At 40.6% G+C, this 16,084-nt stretch overlaps 1 protein-coding gene and 2 long non-coding RNA genes across 3 annotated transcripts in view; all 3 read left to right on the top strand.

The window, feature by feature from the left end:
* The window catches only part of SDHC (succinate dehydrogenase complex subunit C), a 37,956-nt gene that overhangs the window by 103 nt on the left and 21,769 nt on the right, over nucleotides 1-16,084 (top strand). Inside the window, exons 2-3 of the mRNA XM_072814345.1 lie at nucleotides 6,975-7,031; nucleotides 8,603-8,704. Coding sequence (XP_072670446.1) covers nucleotides 6,975-7,031; nucleotides 8,603-8,704 — 159 coding nt within the window. The remainder of the gene's footprint in view (nucleotides 1-6,974; nucleotides 7,032-8,602; nucleotides 8,705-16,084) is intronic.
* Nucleotides 195-4,143, top strand: LOC140626615 (uncharacterized). The gene is made up of 2 exons (XR_012025679.1): nucleotides 195-328; nucleotides 639-4,143. It is a non-coding gene; the product is annotated as an uncharacterized lncRNA (long non-coding RNA).
* Nucleotides 8,711-15,274, top strand: LOC140626616 (uncharacterized). Its single transcript, XR_012025680.1, has 2 exons — nucleotides 8,711-9,438; nucleotides 14,920-15,274. It is a non-coding gene; the product is annotated as an uncharacterized lncRNA (long non-coding RNA).

Below are 16,084 nucleotides of genomic sequence, written 5' to 3' on the forward strand. Positions count from 1 at the left end.
AGCCTGGGGCTGGGAGTCGGTGGCCGCGGCCCTCGGGAGGCCCGCAGCGCCCTGACGTCTGGCTGACGGCTGTCCGCCCGAGCCTGGGCAGGGAGAGGGCCCGTGGGCGTGCGTGCCGCGCGCGCCGTGGCACCCTAGGGCCCGTCGCATCCCCCAGGCGCTCCGGTGACGCGGGGTCACCGGCCCGTTACCCGGTCCCTACTCCCTACCGACGTGTCGCGCGGCTGTCGCCCCTTCCACTTCCCCCGCCTCCAGTACTTGATTCTCAGACTGCGCTTGGGCCGCACCCAGAGCCGGGCCCCGGGGCAGTAACAGTTAGGACCTCGAGGTCAGCGGATCATCCCCTACGACCTCGACGTCTTGTCTAGCGATTGGGCCTCGGGGGGAGGCATCTTGGTGCAAACTTCGCGTGTAACTCCTGCAAACACTAGTTGCTGGCAGGGGGTGGGCCCCGGGACCGGCCCCTGGAGGAGGGGGCGGGAGGCTTGGCCCCCTACTGCGCTGCCCCAAAGCAGCCTGGGGAATTCAGTTTTAATTCATCTTTTTATTTGGGGTGGGGCGAGGGGGGAGTGGGTGTCTCAGTTTTTCAGTACGAGGTACCCCAGATTTTCTTCCATTCCGAGCTGTCCTCTTTCTAGGCTTCATTCTGTACTCCGAGCCTTTCTGGACGCAGCGGCTGCAGTGACTTCAGACACTCCTGGTACAAGTGCCAGCACACTGTCGTGCCAGGCCTATTTTTGGAAACTATTTGTTATGGAAAGTTAGTCTTAATGTTGTTGAGATTTAATTCCTGATTTCCCCAAATATCCTCTCATTTCTCTTTCCACTTCAGTGACCCAGTATAAAAATAGAGGGACTTTATTTAGTTTTGCTCGGTGACAAAACAATTCCTCTTGGAGTGGAGATCAGGACTGAGTTACTTTTTTTTTTTTTTTTTTTTAAGATTTTATTTATTTATTCGTGAAAGACACAGAGAGAAAGGCAGAGATACAGGCAGAGGGAGAAGCAGGCTCCATGCAGGGAGCCCGTCATGGGACCCAATTCCAGGACCCCAGAATGACAACCTGGGCTGAAGGCACAGCTAAACCGCTGAGCTGGGCTGCCCAGGACTGGGTTATCTTAATCCATCATTTTTCTCCCTGCCTATTTCCAAATGTATCTCCCCCCCCCCCCACCCCACCCCAAGGTGTGCCAACTCCAATCTTACCAGAACTGCGTTCTTTATTCCAGGTAGTTTTACCATAATTGGATGATTTTTGAATTCTTTGGTATGTCATATTTTAGTAGATGTCAGGGACTTTTGGTAGAATTAGCATTCAGCTTGAAATGGTCATATTGGTTCTGAACAGTTCATTTTAAGAGTTTTAGGATTGTTGTTTGGAGGCTGATAATTATCACACTCATTAAGTATGTCCAGACAGTATCATTTTTGAAATGTGTAGGACTGTCACCACTAGTATTCAGATGCTAAGAAATAGACTTCTTTTTCATTAGTAGTAATCTGGAGCTCATGGGAAGGGCACCTCTCTCCTTTTCTCACAAGGGCTTTTTTTAAAATATTTTTTTAATCTTTTTTCTTTTTTTTAAAGATTATTTATTTACTTATGAGAGACACAGAGAGAGAGAGAGGCAGAGACACAGGCAGAGGGAGAAGCAGGCTCCATTGCAAGGAGCCTGACATGGGACTCTATCCTGGGTCTCCAGGATCATGCCCTGGGCTGAAGGCAGCACTAAACCACTAGGCCACTGGGGTTGCCCTCACAAGGGCTTTCTTAAAAGAGGACATAGAGAATTTAAAAAAAAAAAATTTTTTTTTTAAAGATTTATTTATTTATTTTAGAGAGAGCATATGCATGGGAGGGGGAGAGAATCTCAAGCAGACTCCTCACTGAGCAAGCACAGAGCCAGTTATAGTTCCAGGGCTCAGTCTCACAACACTGAGATCATGATCTAAGCTGAAATGAGGTTGGAGGCTCAACCCATTGAACCACCCATGCACCACCACCCCCCCTTTTTTTTTCTAATTGAAGTTCTGAGTCAAATTCCATTTCACTGCAGGGATTTGGAACTGTTTGATATAGTCTCAAAGAAAAATATCTTCTTTTTTTTTCTTAAATTATGAATTTTTAAAAAAGATTTTATTCATGAGAGGCAGAGGGAGAAGCAGGCCCCCTGTGGGGAGCCTGATGCGGGACTCAATCCCAGGACCCTTGGGATCACACCCTGAGCCAAAGGCAGATGCTCAACCACTGAGCCACCCAGGTGCCCCAGAGGAAAATACCTTCTAAGAAATTCTAGGAGCTGGTTTCTATTTCTAGTATTGTCACAAATTCCATTTATTTTGTGTAAGTCAAGGTGACTAGTTCCATGATTGCAGTTTCCTCATTTGTGAATGAAAATAGCAATAACTTGGGCCCACTTAAAAAGAACTATTGATTAAACATTTCTAATGCTTGGTTAAAGATTATTAGTTCTCAGAGTACCGTACGTCATGGCTTTTGAGTAGTGCTCTATATTTTGTATACTCCCTAAATGGTTCACAGACTAGCCAGGAATGAATAACCAGCTGAGTGATGTGTGCTCCTTTGGCACTCAGTCGAGGAATGACTTGCCAAAGCCAAGATGGAGATAGAGAACTAAGCTAAGAACAGCTAGGCTCCTGTCTAAAGTTCATGCTGCTTATGCACAAAGTCACCAGGAGTCACTGTCTGCACATCGCTCATTATATAAAATGCCACATGTGAAACACCTCTAAAAATAAGACTTAAATATATAAGATTGCTCTCTAAAATAAGCATATTCATTTCCAAACCATTGTTTTGCGCCTCTTCGGTGTGTCAGACATTATAGGTGTTCTGGACACCAAGCGTTCCAGTCCTTTCCTTAAAGAGTTCAGTTTAGCAGAGGAGATAAGTAAATAGATTAATTATTAAGCAACATAATATGTGTTGATATAGAGATGTGAAGAGATGGTGTAGAGGCACGACAGGTGCAGCGAGTAAGGCTAAAGAAACGGTGAAGTCGCCATCCAGGAGTTGTTGGGTTTTGAAGGATTAGTTTATCTGAGTGTGAGGGAGATTCCACTCAAAGAGCAGCATGAGCAAAAAGGCATGTGCTTCTAGACGGCTTGTTGTGTCTGGGTGTGGTGTAATATTCGGTGTGGTAGATGTATAAGGGACTGAAGGGCATCAGTGGGAGAATGGGTCCAGAGAGTTGGTTTGGCTATCATCTAGACCTTATACCATAAGCAACAGGGAACTGTTAAAAGACTTTGGGGCAGAAGAGCAATGAAATGAGCTTTTTCAGTAAGTTAGCTTTGGTAATATTGAATGATAGGGAATAGAATGATGCTAGGGAGAGCAGTTCAGGAGCTCCTCTTATCATCCTCTTTGCAAGCAATGAAAAGGATAAGGGCTAAAAGGACCAAAGTTTCCTGGATAATATCAGGTGATGCCTTGCACGTATGTGCAGCTGAGAGATAATAAGAGATGAAGGGTAACTTCTGTTGTAACTTGGGGCACTTTGAGTGCTAATAGCCATTAATGACAACTTTTGTATAGAATGATTGTTCTTCATCTTGTCATTCAAAGTTATCCATCTATACATCTATTTTAGTGTTGCTCTTACCCCAGATATTTCTGAAACTTTTTGGCATGCCATCAGATCATGTTTAGAGGTCATGTAAGAGAAATTCATTATATAATAGTCACATCTTATTTTAGACCAAAAATGATTTTATTTAGTTTGATCAAACAGAGTTGGCTTTGAGTAACTTTTGTTTTTTTTTTTTTCCCAAAAGCCAAATCCATTTTCAGCAAATGAATATTTTTACCACCGCTGAAGGTTTTAAAAAGAATGTGATGTGAATTCTAAAGACCTTGGGGAGACCAATGAAATATTAGTAATATATATATATGGACAATGTTACAGTTTTGAGAATGCTTTTCTGTACATTTTCTTATATAATCCAACCAGCAACCAATAAGGTAGGTCTTAGTCTTACCAATCCCATTTCACAAATGAAAAAGCTGCAGCTCAGTGATTCCATAAAATTACACAACACGCAGAACTAGAACTCCAGTGTTTTTTTTTTTTAATTTTTTATTTTATTTTACTTATTAATGATAGGCACACAGTGAGAGAGAGAAAGAGGCAGAGACACAGGCAGAGGGAGAAGCAGGCTCCATGCACCGGGAGCCCGATGTGGGATTCGATCCCGGGTCTCCAGGATCGTGCCCTGGGCCAAAGGCAGGCGCTAACCGCTGCGCCACCCAGGGATCCCCCTTTTTTTTTTAATATTCTTTCTGCATCACTGTTGTTACCCTAACCCAGAGAAGAGTTTCAAAAATGATGTGAGCAATGATTACATTTTTGGGTAGACATGTATAATGTATTTAGAAGGGAACAATACTAACCAGAAGGATACATTCTGGTTTGTTAATTAAAAATAAAGTACTATGTCTTTTTGGGTACCTGGGTGGCTCTGTCAGTCAAGCGTCTGCCTTCAACTTGTATTGTGATCCTTGGGTCCTGGGATTGAGTCCCGTGTCAGGCTCCCTGCTCAGTGGGGAGCCTGCTTCTCCTTCTCCCTCTGCCTACTGTTCTTGCTCATGCTCTCTCTCTCTCAAATAAATATATAGAATCTTAAAAAAAAAAAAAATACTATTTTTAGCTATAACGTATAGTGCACAATTCTTGGTAGGACTTTTCAGAGTTCCTGATTTCACATGAAAGGCAAGGATAGATACCTACTTTTGTCATATTTCAAGTAAGGTTATTGAGTTTGTGTAGCTAGTTTCTGTGAGAGCCTTGTGGAAAGCTTATGTTGGTATTTGTCTGGGAAACAATAGCACTAGACAGAGAGTGCTGTAGATTCCAACCCACATCTGCAAACTCTTGCCGGGTAGCTGAGTGACAGGACCTAGCCTGGTGTAAGGAATGCATGCCCTGCAACTTCAGAGCCACAATTACTTCAATTGATTGAAGACATTTGTTCCCACTTCTTTCTGAGAGCCTTGGGTATACAATGTCTGTATTCACCTCTTGCCTCCAAAGCTGGAAAGAAGGAAGAGCTGAAGGAAGTGTTGATTGGATTATTTTGCCTTCAAGTAGTGGACCTTCTTCTGCCCTGGTGTAAAGCATAGGGAATTTTTTTTTTTTTTTTTTTTTTTTTTAGCATAGGGATTTTGAACTCTTTATGCATCTAATACCAATGGTGTCAGGGACACCATGAGCTTTTTTAGAAGATCATTGGATCTCAAGGAGATTTTTTTATCCCCACAATGCCTCATATAGAGTAGATATATGACAAACTTTTGAAAGATCAATGTATTTTTAATTTTAGTCCCAGAAATTCACTCCGATAACTTTCTTAAATACTTTTGGAAAGATTTGATATAATAATGTAAAAAAAGAGACATAGTGGCCATGTTTTTCATAATACCGTGTGAACTCTGGATCAGTGAAGTTCACTTTACATAGACTGCCTGGGCACATCTTGGTTTTAGACTTGAAAAGCAGTTCTGGTACTGATATATACTTTTTAGTAGAAGTAGCAACTTTTTAGTAGAAAACTTGTGTACACTCCTCATGTAATTCTTCACGTGGTTAGAGAAATCTTTGCATTTCCACACTTTTTGCCCAATTAGAGACTTTTTGACTTGAAGTTCATCCAGCTTGTCTGGAACTTAATGGTAATTCCTAAAATGATAGCTTAATATTTAGGATCCTTCTGCCACAAACCTCTTATTCTTCAACCTTCTTCATTCATCCTTTGGCAACAGTGAATAAGATGTATTCTCATTCTCATTCTTACTTACCCTTAAGTCACTTCCTTTAAGACCTAACTTTAAAAAAATAATCGGGGATCCCTGGGTGGCTCAGCGGTTTCGCGCCTGCCTTTGGCCCAGGGCGTGATCCTAGAGTTCCGGGATCGAGGCCTGCATCGGGCTCCCGGCATGGAGCCTGCTTCTCCCTCTGCCTGTGTCTCTGCCTCTCTCTCTCCCTCTCTCTCTGTCTATCATAAATAAATAAATAAATCTTTTTAAAAAGTTTTTTTTTATGATAGTCACACAGAGAGAGAGAGAGAGAGAGAGGCAGAGACACAGGCAGAGGGAGAAGCAGGCTCCATTCACCGGGAGCCCGACGTGGGATTCGATCCCGGGTCTCCAGGATCGCGCCCTGGGCCAAAGGCAGGTGCCAAACCGCTGCGCCACCCAGGGATCCCTAAATAAATAAACCTTAAAAAAAAAAAAAAAATCACATGGGATGCCTGGGTGGCTCAGCGGTTGAGCATCTGCCTTCGGCTCAGGGCATGATCCCAGGGTCCCAGGATCGAGTCCCACATTGGGCTCCCCTCAAGGAGCCTGCTTCTCCTTCTGCCTGTGTCTCTCATGAATAAATAAAATCTAAAAAAAAAAAAAAAAAATCTTAAAAAAAAAATTGCATTCTGCATTGCGCTGTTGAACATTACGAACCCTGATTATGCTTTTACCATGTATTATTTGTGTTCAGCTAAAACTTTATTTTGCCTTTGTAGATTATATATGTGATTGTTCTCCAGTTATTTAAAGTTGTAGCTTTCCAACTAAAAAATAATCTCAGGGACATTGATACTGCCCTTGTTATCGTGTTATTAATTTTTTCCTCTACTCCTAAATCTAATATGGTACAAAAATAGAGAAGTTGATAAACTGAAATTGATCTCTAAATGTGTGTTGATTCTTTATTCTCTCTTTTTCTAATTTTAATTTTAATTTTTAAAATTTAAATTCAATTAGCCAACATATAGTACATCATTGGTTTCAATTCTCTTTTTTTTAAAAAAGACCTTATTTTTAAGTAATCTCTACACCCAACGTGGGGCTTGAACTCACAACCCTGGAGATCCAGGATCTCGGGCTCCACCCACTCACCCACTAAGCCAGGCAGGTGTCCCCTCCCCCCCATTGACTCTTTATTCTCTTACCTTGCAGACATGTTGGCCGTCATTGCCTCCGTGCCCACCTTAGTCCTCAGCTCTGTATCAGAAAGTAAGTTTCTAAACTTGTGGAGTGTTATTAGGACTTAACTTTTATTTCCCTCAGGGAACAGCAGTGGGTTGTTGGTTTAGATTTTGGGGATATTTATGAAAGGAAATTGTAGATGGTTGGCTAGAAATTTAGTGATTGTGGTCACTATTTTTCTCATCTGGTAGTAGTAGAAGGAAGGATAAGAATAGTAAACTTTAAATTTGGGAAATATTTTATACTTTCAGAAAAGTTGAAAGAATAGTACAATGGAGTTCTATATACTTTTCACCTAAATTCATTGGTTGTTAATATTTTGCTGTGTTTACCTATAGTTCCATGTATTTTAGGTTGTGTTTGTATGTTAGATTATTTTAGACACCTGGTCTAATATTGACAGTTTAGTGTAGTCCAGGCTGATGTATATTTAATTATTGTTAGTATTTTCTCTGAATTCTTTGAGATTAAGTTGCAGACACCATGATGCTTTACTTCTAAATACTTGTTCTAAGAACATGAACATTATCTTATAACCATATAATTACACAAACACAGTTATCAAATTCAGGAAAATTAACATTGATATACTCTTATCCAGCATACATTTAGTTTCAGATTTTCCATTTGTCCCAAATAATGTACTTTATAGAAATACAGTCCTTTATAGAAATACAGTTCCCCATCCAGGAGCTAATTAGGTTCACACATTGTTTTTACTTGTCATGTTTCTTCAGTATCATTTAAGCTGGAACTGCTTTGTAACTTCCCTTTGTCTTTTATGACACTGACATTTTTGAAGAATACAGGCCAGTTATTTTGTAGAATATCTCTCAACTTGGGTTTGTCTGACCATTCCCTATAATTAGAGTCAAGTTACCTCTTTTCAGCAGGAGTAATATGTGATGTTATATTCTCTGTTATAGTCATATCAGGGGGCATGTGATCATTTGAATAAAGGAATATCTGCTAGGTATTTTTCCCACTATGAAGTTACTGGTTTTTTTTTTCTTTCTGTAATTAATAAGTAAACTCTGAGTAGGTTATATTTTCTGGAGGGAGATGGAATCACATTTAATACAGACAGCTAATGAATTGTTGAACAGCTATGTTCAACACTTGGCTTCAATCCAGGGAAACCAAGAAACTGTTCAGAAGTACTGAGCTGATCCGGTTCTTGGTTTTTGAGAACCTGAAAGGGAGTCTTGACAAAACAGATGAGAGCAGGTGGTGATGTATGAGACAGCACAGCACCTGTGGTCTGGGAAAGAGTGATCCATTTATGTAAATGATTCTGAAATATTGTAGTTGCTCTGCAGTGCAGTATGAAAGAAGTTGAGCTTCTGTTTCAGGCCTTGTATGTTGGGGGTTGGAAAGAAGAGTTCTCCTCTGGTATGACCTCACTGGGTGATTGAGGTTATTAATAACGAGTCAGACTTGGCATACAGACAAGGGGAGTAGATGAACATGTTTTCCTTATGTGGTGGGTTCATCCAGCCCAGCTTAGAGCTTAGCTTATTTTATTTAACTTTTTGTTATGTAAAAACTTAGGCCAAGTTTACTTTTAATCATTTTAAAGTCTTCTGGTTTTATTTTAGTGCTGTTCCTTTGGGAACCACAGCCAAGGAAGAGATGGAGAGGTTCTGGAATAAGAACACTGATTTAAACCGTCCTCTGTCTCCCCATATCACTATCTACAGGTAAGGTCTCTGGAACCAGGGAGTTTAGAAGTAATAGTTGAAGGTTCTGGAAGCTGGGCCATTGCCTCCCTGATTATTTCCCTTAGGCCTTTTTTATAAGAAGACTTTTTTCTGTCTTCTGGCCTTAGAGGGTAATTCATCCTGCAGAAGTGCCATTTGGAAAATGCTGGTGGGTCAAAATGTACTTCCTATCAATTGAAAAAAATTATTTTGAAACAATTTCAAATTTACATAAATGTTATAAAAACAATACACAGAATTCTTATATGTCTTTATGCACATTCCCAATTTGTTAACATGTCCAAATGATTTAAGATCAAGTGCAGAGATGATATTCCATGACTCCTGTAATGCTGCTGTAAACAAGTTATCACAAACTTTGTGGCTTCGAACAACACATTTATTGTCTTACAGGTCCATAGTTCAGAAGTCTGACCCAAGTCTCACCGGGTTAAAATTAAGGTGTTGGTAGGGTTGCATTCCCGTCTGGAGGCTCAAGGGAAGAATCTTTTTCTTTGCCTCTTGCAGCTTCTAGAGGTTACTCTGAGTTCCTTGGATTGTGGCTTCTTTTCCCCATCAGCAATGTTGAGTGACATTCTCCCTCCCACCACTTCGACCCAGTTTGTCACATTTCTTCTCTGATTCCCTCTTTCTACCAGCCTCTAACACTTTTAAGGACCTTTGTGATTATTTGGGACCATCCAGATAATCCAGGATAGTCTCCTTGGGTTAAGGTGAGCTTATTAGCAAACTTAATTTTGTCTGCAACTTTAAATTCCACTTTGCCATTTAAGGTAAAATACTCAAAGGTTCCACATTCCTGTGCACATCTTTAGGGAGGCTGTTACTCTGCCTACCACAAACTCTTTTTTTTTTTTTTTTAATTTTTATTTATTTATGATAGTCACACAGAGAGAGAGAGAGAGAGAGAGAGAGGCAGAGACACAGGCAGAGGGAGAAGCAGGCTCCATGCACCAGGAGCCCGACGTGGGATTCGATCCTGGGACTCTAGGATCACGCCCTGGGCCAAAGGCAGGCGCCAAACCACTGTGCCACCCAGGGATCCCTACAAACTCTTAATACCTGAGTGCATGTTTCTTAAATTCAAGGACACTCTAGGGGCACCTGGGTGTTTTAGTTGTTTAAAAATCTGACTCCTGATTTTGGCTTAGGTCCTGATCTCAAGGTCATGAGATTGAACCCTGAATTGGGCTCTGTGCTGGATTTGGAGGCTACTTGGGATTTTTTCTCATCTTCTCCCTCTCCTCGCCCCTTCCCTCTATTAAAAAAAAAAAAAAAAAAAAAAAAAAAAATTCAAGGGCACTCTAGAGTACAGCCATCACTATCAGAGAATTAACTTTGGCCCATTGTTACCATCTAATCCTCAGATCCCATTCACATGTCATTTGTCCTCATAAATGTCTTTTCTAGGTCCAGGATCCGACCCAGGATCATGTATTGCATTTAGTTGTCTCTTTAACTCTTTGATCTCCTTCAGCGTGGAACAGTCTTTTTATCTTTCATGACCTTAACATTTTTAGAATGTTCCTGTTTGGGTTTGCCTGACATTTTCTTGTGATTCATGCATGTTGGGCAGTACTATCTCTGAAGCAGAGGTATGCTCTTTTCAGCGCATGGGTTGGGAGGAACTGCATATGGGAGTGATTTATCCCATTCCTGGCAACATTGACTTTTATCATTAGTTAAAATGTCTACTTAGGTTTCTCCATCTATAAAGTTAATGAACAAAGATAGTGTGTTTATTAATTGTTAATTATTTTGTGGTGAGATTTCTACTCCCCCATCTATTGATGATACTTACCATCAATGTTTATTAGTTGTTACTAGGAGTCAGTTATTACTATGTTGGTTGCCAGATTATAATTCTCCTAATCCCATCATACCTTCTAGATTTATTTATAAACAAACAAACAAATAAATAGGATAAAATTTGCTTTCTTTATCAGCATAGACTCAAAGATTCCTAAAAGGAAAAACTCATTTCTACTCTTATGACACCAACTAAAGGAAAAACAGGATTGTTTCCTCTCTGCTTTCAATACTTCTGACTTCAAATATGTGGAGGTTTTCTTCCCACACCAACCAGTTTTCCAACTCTCCAGACACTGGTTGAGTGTCTAGTAATCCATTTATGACACTTACTATCTGGAGTCTGTGCAGACCCCACAGGCCAGTCCTGCCAGACTGGCCCCCACTCTAGATGCCAGTTTGCAGGCCCTGTGCTTTTGACCAGCTATAAATCAAGGGTTCTCTCTACCCCCTCCTCAGGTTCAATAATTTGTTGGAATTGCTCATAGAACTTGGAAACGTTTACTTATTTTTACTAGTTGATTATAAGGGATATTATAGATGATACTGATAAACAACCAGGTACCTATTTAGGTGCCTCTGTGTCTGGAGTAGTTCCAAGCACAGGAGCTTCTATCCCCATGGAGTTGGGCTGTACCACCCTCTTGACATGTGGGTTTATCTACCAACTTGGAAACTCTGAATCCATTACTTTTGGGATTTTTATGGAGGCTTCATCAGGGAGGCAGGATTGATTATTAACTCAATCTCTAGCCCCTCTTCTCTCCCTGGACAAAGAGGGAGTGGATCTGAAATTTCCAAGTTTCTAATCGTGGCTCAGTCTTTCTGGTAACCAGCCTCCATCCACATTCACCTCAATAGAACAAAGGACGCTCTTAATACCCAGGAAATTCAAAAGGATTTAGGAACTGTGTGTCAGGAATCAGGGTCAAAGACCAAATATTAGGACAAAAGATGTTCCTAGCACTCCCTATCACTCAGGAGATTATAAGGGTTTTAGGAGCTCTGTGTCAGGAACCAGGAACAGAGACAATGTATATACATACTTATTATTTCATAGTTCCTATTTGCCCAAGGAGTTACACTGTAACTCTCCTTTATTTTGATGTTCAATTTGTCCCACACTTAGCCAGTAGGAATTCTTCAAGAAGACTCCTGTGAAATCAAGATCTGGGCGCTAGGGATCCCTGGGTGGCGCAGCGGTTTGGCGCCTGCCTTTGGCCCAGGGCGCGATCCTGGAGACCTGGGATCAAATCCCATGTCGGGCTCCCGGTGCTTGGAGCCTGCTTCTCCCTCTGCCTGTGTCTCTGCCTCTCTCTCTCTCTCTCTCTCTCTCTCTCTCTCTGTGACTATCATAAATAATAAATAAAAGAAAAAAAAAAGCCCAAATTAAAAAAAAAAAAAAAAAAGATCTGGGCGCTGGATGTGTTCATTGCTACCCGGATGTCATTGCTTCCAGGCCTTTTCAGTAGATCTAAGATGTATGTGTATGCAAGTATATACAGGTGCATAGATGCATCTGTAGCTGCTTATCTGTTGTCCTCAGAAGTAGCATTGATAGCTGCTGTGCTGGTGTTTGCAAAGAAAAACCCCTCTTGAGCTGCTCCTTAAGCTCCACTACCCTCTTTCCTTGGGTTCTGGCCAGGGAGGCTGGCCATTTTTTAACCACCTCCACAAATACCACAACCCTTTAGATATTTTCCAAGCCAGATTCCAGAAATAATTCTGATTGCAGAAATTGGACATTCTACTAAAACAGGAGACTAATTAAGTGACCTTAATCCTTGCAACTTCATGATAAAACTTTCTTTAAGAGAGAAAAGATTTGGGGGAGTATGATAATGGTGAACTTACTATTATGTTATTCTGAATCTATATTTAAAGCCCGGTCCTTTTTTCTTGGGTCACATAATGAATGGTAATAAGATGGTGGGCTTGAGTCTTCCACTACCTTCTTTGCTCTTGGAGTAATGAGACTCTAGACACACTTATAGCATCAGGGAACACAGAGCTGTTTCCAAGGTCATATATCCAGGAAAGATGTCTGATTAATGTTTTATGGAATCATATTTTCTATTACTAACTTTTAAAGTTGTTTGGAAGAGGCATGAAAATAAATGGGTAAGTTAGCACCTTCTGAAATACTCTTTTCTCTCAATAAATTGAGTCAGTTTATCAAAGCAAACATATAGTGCAGGGTTTAAGTTATCAGGAAAACAAGAGCCACTGAAAAGGATGTTAAAAAACTTTTTTAGGGAATCCCTGGGTGGCTTAGCAGTTTAGTGCCTGCCTTCGGCCCAGGTCATCATCCTGGAGACCCGGGATTGAGTCCCACGTCACGCTCCCTGCATGGAGCCTGCTTCTCCCTCTGCCTGTGTCTCTGTCTCTCTGTGTGTGTGTGTGTGTGTGTCTTTCATGAATAAATAAATAAAATCTTAAAAAAAATAAAAAAACTTTTTTAAACTTGGAGTTGGAAGGGTCCATAAAACTTAATTTCATCATCAATCTCATTGGTTTTGAGTGCTCCTTGGGGCTTTGCATAGTCCACTAAGCTTTTGTGGGTAGCTGTGTGGGGCTGGCTAACACGCAGATGGCACTGTAGGCACCCCTGCTTGGGTCACCAGAGTTTCTTTGATCTGTTTTATATATTGCGTTTTTGCATTTAAAGGTGCTGCTCACCAAAAAAAAAAAAAAAAATGGTTAAAAGCCACTGTTGTGCCAAATAAGCGAATATCTTCTACAGTATTTTCATGTGGTTGTCTGCCGAGGCTTGTACACCTCCAGTGTACAAGAAACTCACTACCCCATCTCCAGTTTGGGAACTGCTCTTATCATCAGAAAGACTCTTCTTTTATTAAGTTGCTGCAACTTCCATCTTCTATCCAATGGCTCTAGTTTTACCTTGAATCATATAAAATAAATCTAAGCACACTGAATCTCTGACATGTATTGATTTTGAATATCGTTGCATGTACTTATTGGCCATTTGCATATCTTCTTTGGAGAAAGGAATATTCAAATCCTATGCTCATTTTTTTATTTTTAATTTTTTTTTAAGATTTTATTTATTCATAGAGACACAAAGAGAGAATGAGAGGTAGAGACACAGGCAGAGGGAGAAGCAGGCTCCATGCAGAGAGCCTGACGTGGGACTCGATCCAGGGTCTCCAGGATCACGCTCCGGGCTGCAGGCGGCACTAAACCGCTGCACCACCGGGGCTGGCCTATTTTTAATTTTTTTAAATAATGCTTATTTTACTTTATTCATTTTTTTTTTATTCTTTTTTTTTTATTCATTTTTTTTTGAAGATTTGATTTATTTATTTGATACAGAGATAGTGAGAGAAAGAGCACAGACCAGGAGCAAGAGAAGCAGACTCTCCGCTAAGGAGTGAGCCTGACATGGGGCTCCATGCCAGGACTCTGAGATCATGACCTGAGCCGAAGGCAGATGCTTAACCGAATGAGCCACCCAGGCACCCCCTATGCTCATTTTTTAAATTGGGCTGTCTTTTTACTTCTTTTTTTTTTTTTTTAACATTTTTTATTAATGGTAAAACATGCATAATATAAAACTATAAAACTTGCCATTTTAACCATTTTTAAGTGCACACACAGTTCAGTAGCATTAAGTATATTCACTTATATAAACCATCACCACTATCCATCGCCAGATCCTTTTATATTCCTATTTATTTATTTATTTATTTATTTATTTATTTATTTATTTATGATAGTCACACACACACACAGAGAGGCAGAGACACAGGCAGAGGGAGAAGCAGGTTCCATGCACCGGGAGCCTGACGCGGGATTCGATCCTGGGTCTCCAGGATCGCACCCTGGGCCAAAGGCAGGCACTAAACTGCTGCGCCACCCAGGGATCCCCCTTTTATATTCCTAAACTGAAACTCTGTACTCATTAAGCAATAATTCCCATTCTCCTCTGCCCCCAGATCCAGCCCCTAACCATTTGATTTTCTCTCTTAATAAATTTGACTACTCTGGGTACCTCATAAAATGAAACCATACAATGCTTGTCCTTTTGTGTCTGGCTTACTTCACTTGGCACAATGTCCTCAAAGATTCATCCATGTTGTAGAATGTGTTGGAATTCCATTCCTTTCTAAGGCTGAATAAATACCCTGTTGTATGTGTATACTACATTTTGCTTATCCATTCATGCATCCGTGGACATTTGTGTTGCTTCCACCTTTCCACTATTGTGAATAATGCTGCAGTGAGCATCGGTGTACAAATACTTCTTTGAGTCCCTGCTTTCAGTTCTTTTGAGTATATACCTAGAAGTGGAACTGAACTGTGGGATCATATAGTAGTTTTCTTTATTTAATTTTTTGAGTAACCTGTCATCCTTTTTTCCATAGGAGCTGTGTTGTTTTATGTTCCAGCAGAGCACAAGGGTTCTAATTTCTCTACCTCCTCCTCAATATTTGTTATTATTATTATTTTTTTAAATAATAGCCATCCTAATGGATATGAAGAAGTATCTCATTGTAGTTTTGATTTGCATCTCTGTAATCATTAGTGATGATGAGCATCTTTTTGTCAACTAACTGGCCATTTGTATATCTTCCCTGGAGAAATGCTTTTTACTTTGTTGATGGTATCATTTGCAATATGGTTAAATCACTTGCTTAAATTCATATGTCGTATATCTCTAGCTTTTCTTTAACATTCTACTGACAATCAAAAAAGGGAATAAAATTAATATATTTCAAATCAGTGTATCTGTTGATTGCTCATAGTGTGTTTGATACTCTTTTAGGAGTTGGAAATACAGAGTTGAGTAAGATCTAATCTGTGTTCAAAGGGATCTCATTATGTCCTGAAAAATCTTTTTTCCTGAGGAAAGATTTTGGTGGCTCTTAGTGATTCTTTTCTGTAAGTGAATTAAAACAGTCTTGATTTTCTATACTAGACTCTTTTTTTTAAGATTTATTTATTTATTCATTCATTCATTCATAGAGAGAGAGAGAGAGGCAGAGACACAGGCAGAGGGGGAGAAGCAGGCTCCCTGCAGGAAGCCCCACGTGGGACTCAATCCCATGTCCCCAGGATCACACCCCGGGCTGCAGGCGGCTCTAAACCGCTGCGCCACCGGGGCTGCCCTCTATACTAGACTCTTACCTAATGTCGAACAAGAAATAGTGGGAATTATTTGTCTTTGCTTTGTAATGTCGAGGTCTCAGCTAGAAAACATGACGGCTGGGGCTGAATTTATGAAGATCCATTTACTCACATGACTTGGGTTTGAGCCTGGCTGTTAGGGGCACCATCCTTTTCTCTCCGCCTGAACCTTGCTACCTAAGTGCTCTTCATAGGGCTATTTGGGCTTCCTCACAGCCTGAGACAGTATGATTTGGAAGTCATGCGGTGTCAGTTCTGTTACATTCTTTCTTGAGGCAATCAATCATGAAGGCTAAATACTTACCTGCCTGATAAAGAGTGACAAGACTCTGGAAGGTCATGGAGGACTAGAAATAGTACTGTGGTTGTTTAGGAAATAAAATCTCCTTTACCTTACTCAGC

The sequence above is a fragment of the Canis lupus genome, chromosome 38 (assembly GCF_048164855.1).
Source record: "Canis lupus baileyi chromosome 38, mCanLup2.hap1, whole genome shotgun sequence".
Classification (NCBI taxonomy): domain Eukaryota; kingdom Metazoa; phylum Chordata; class Mammalia; order Carnivora; family Canidae; genus Canis; species Canis lupus.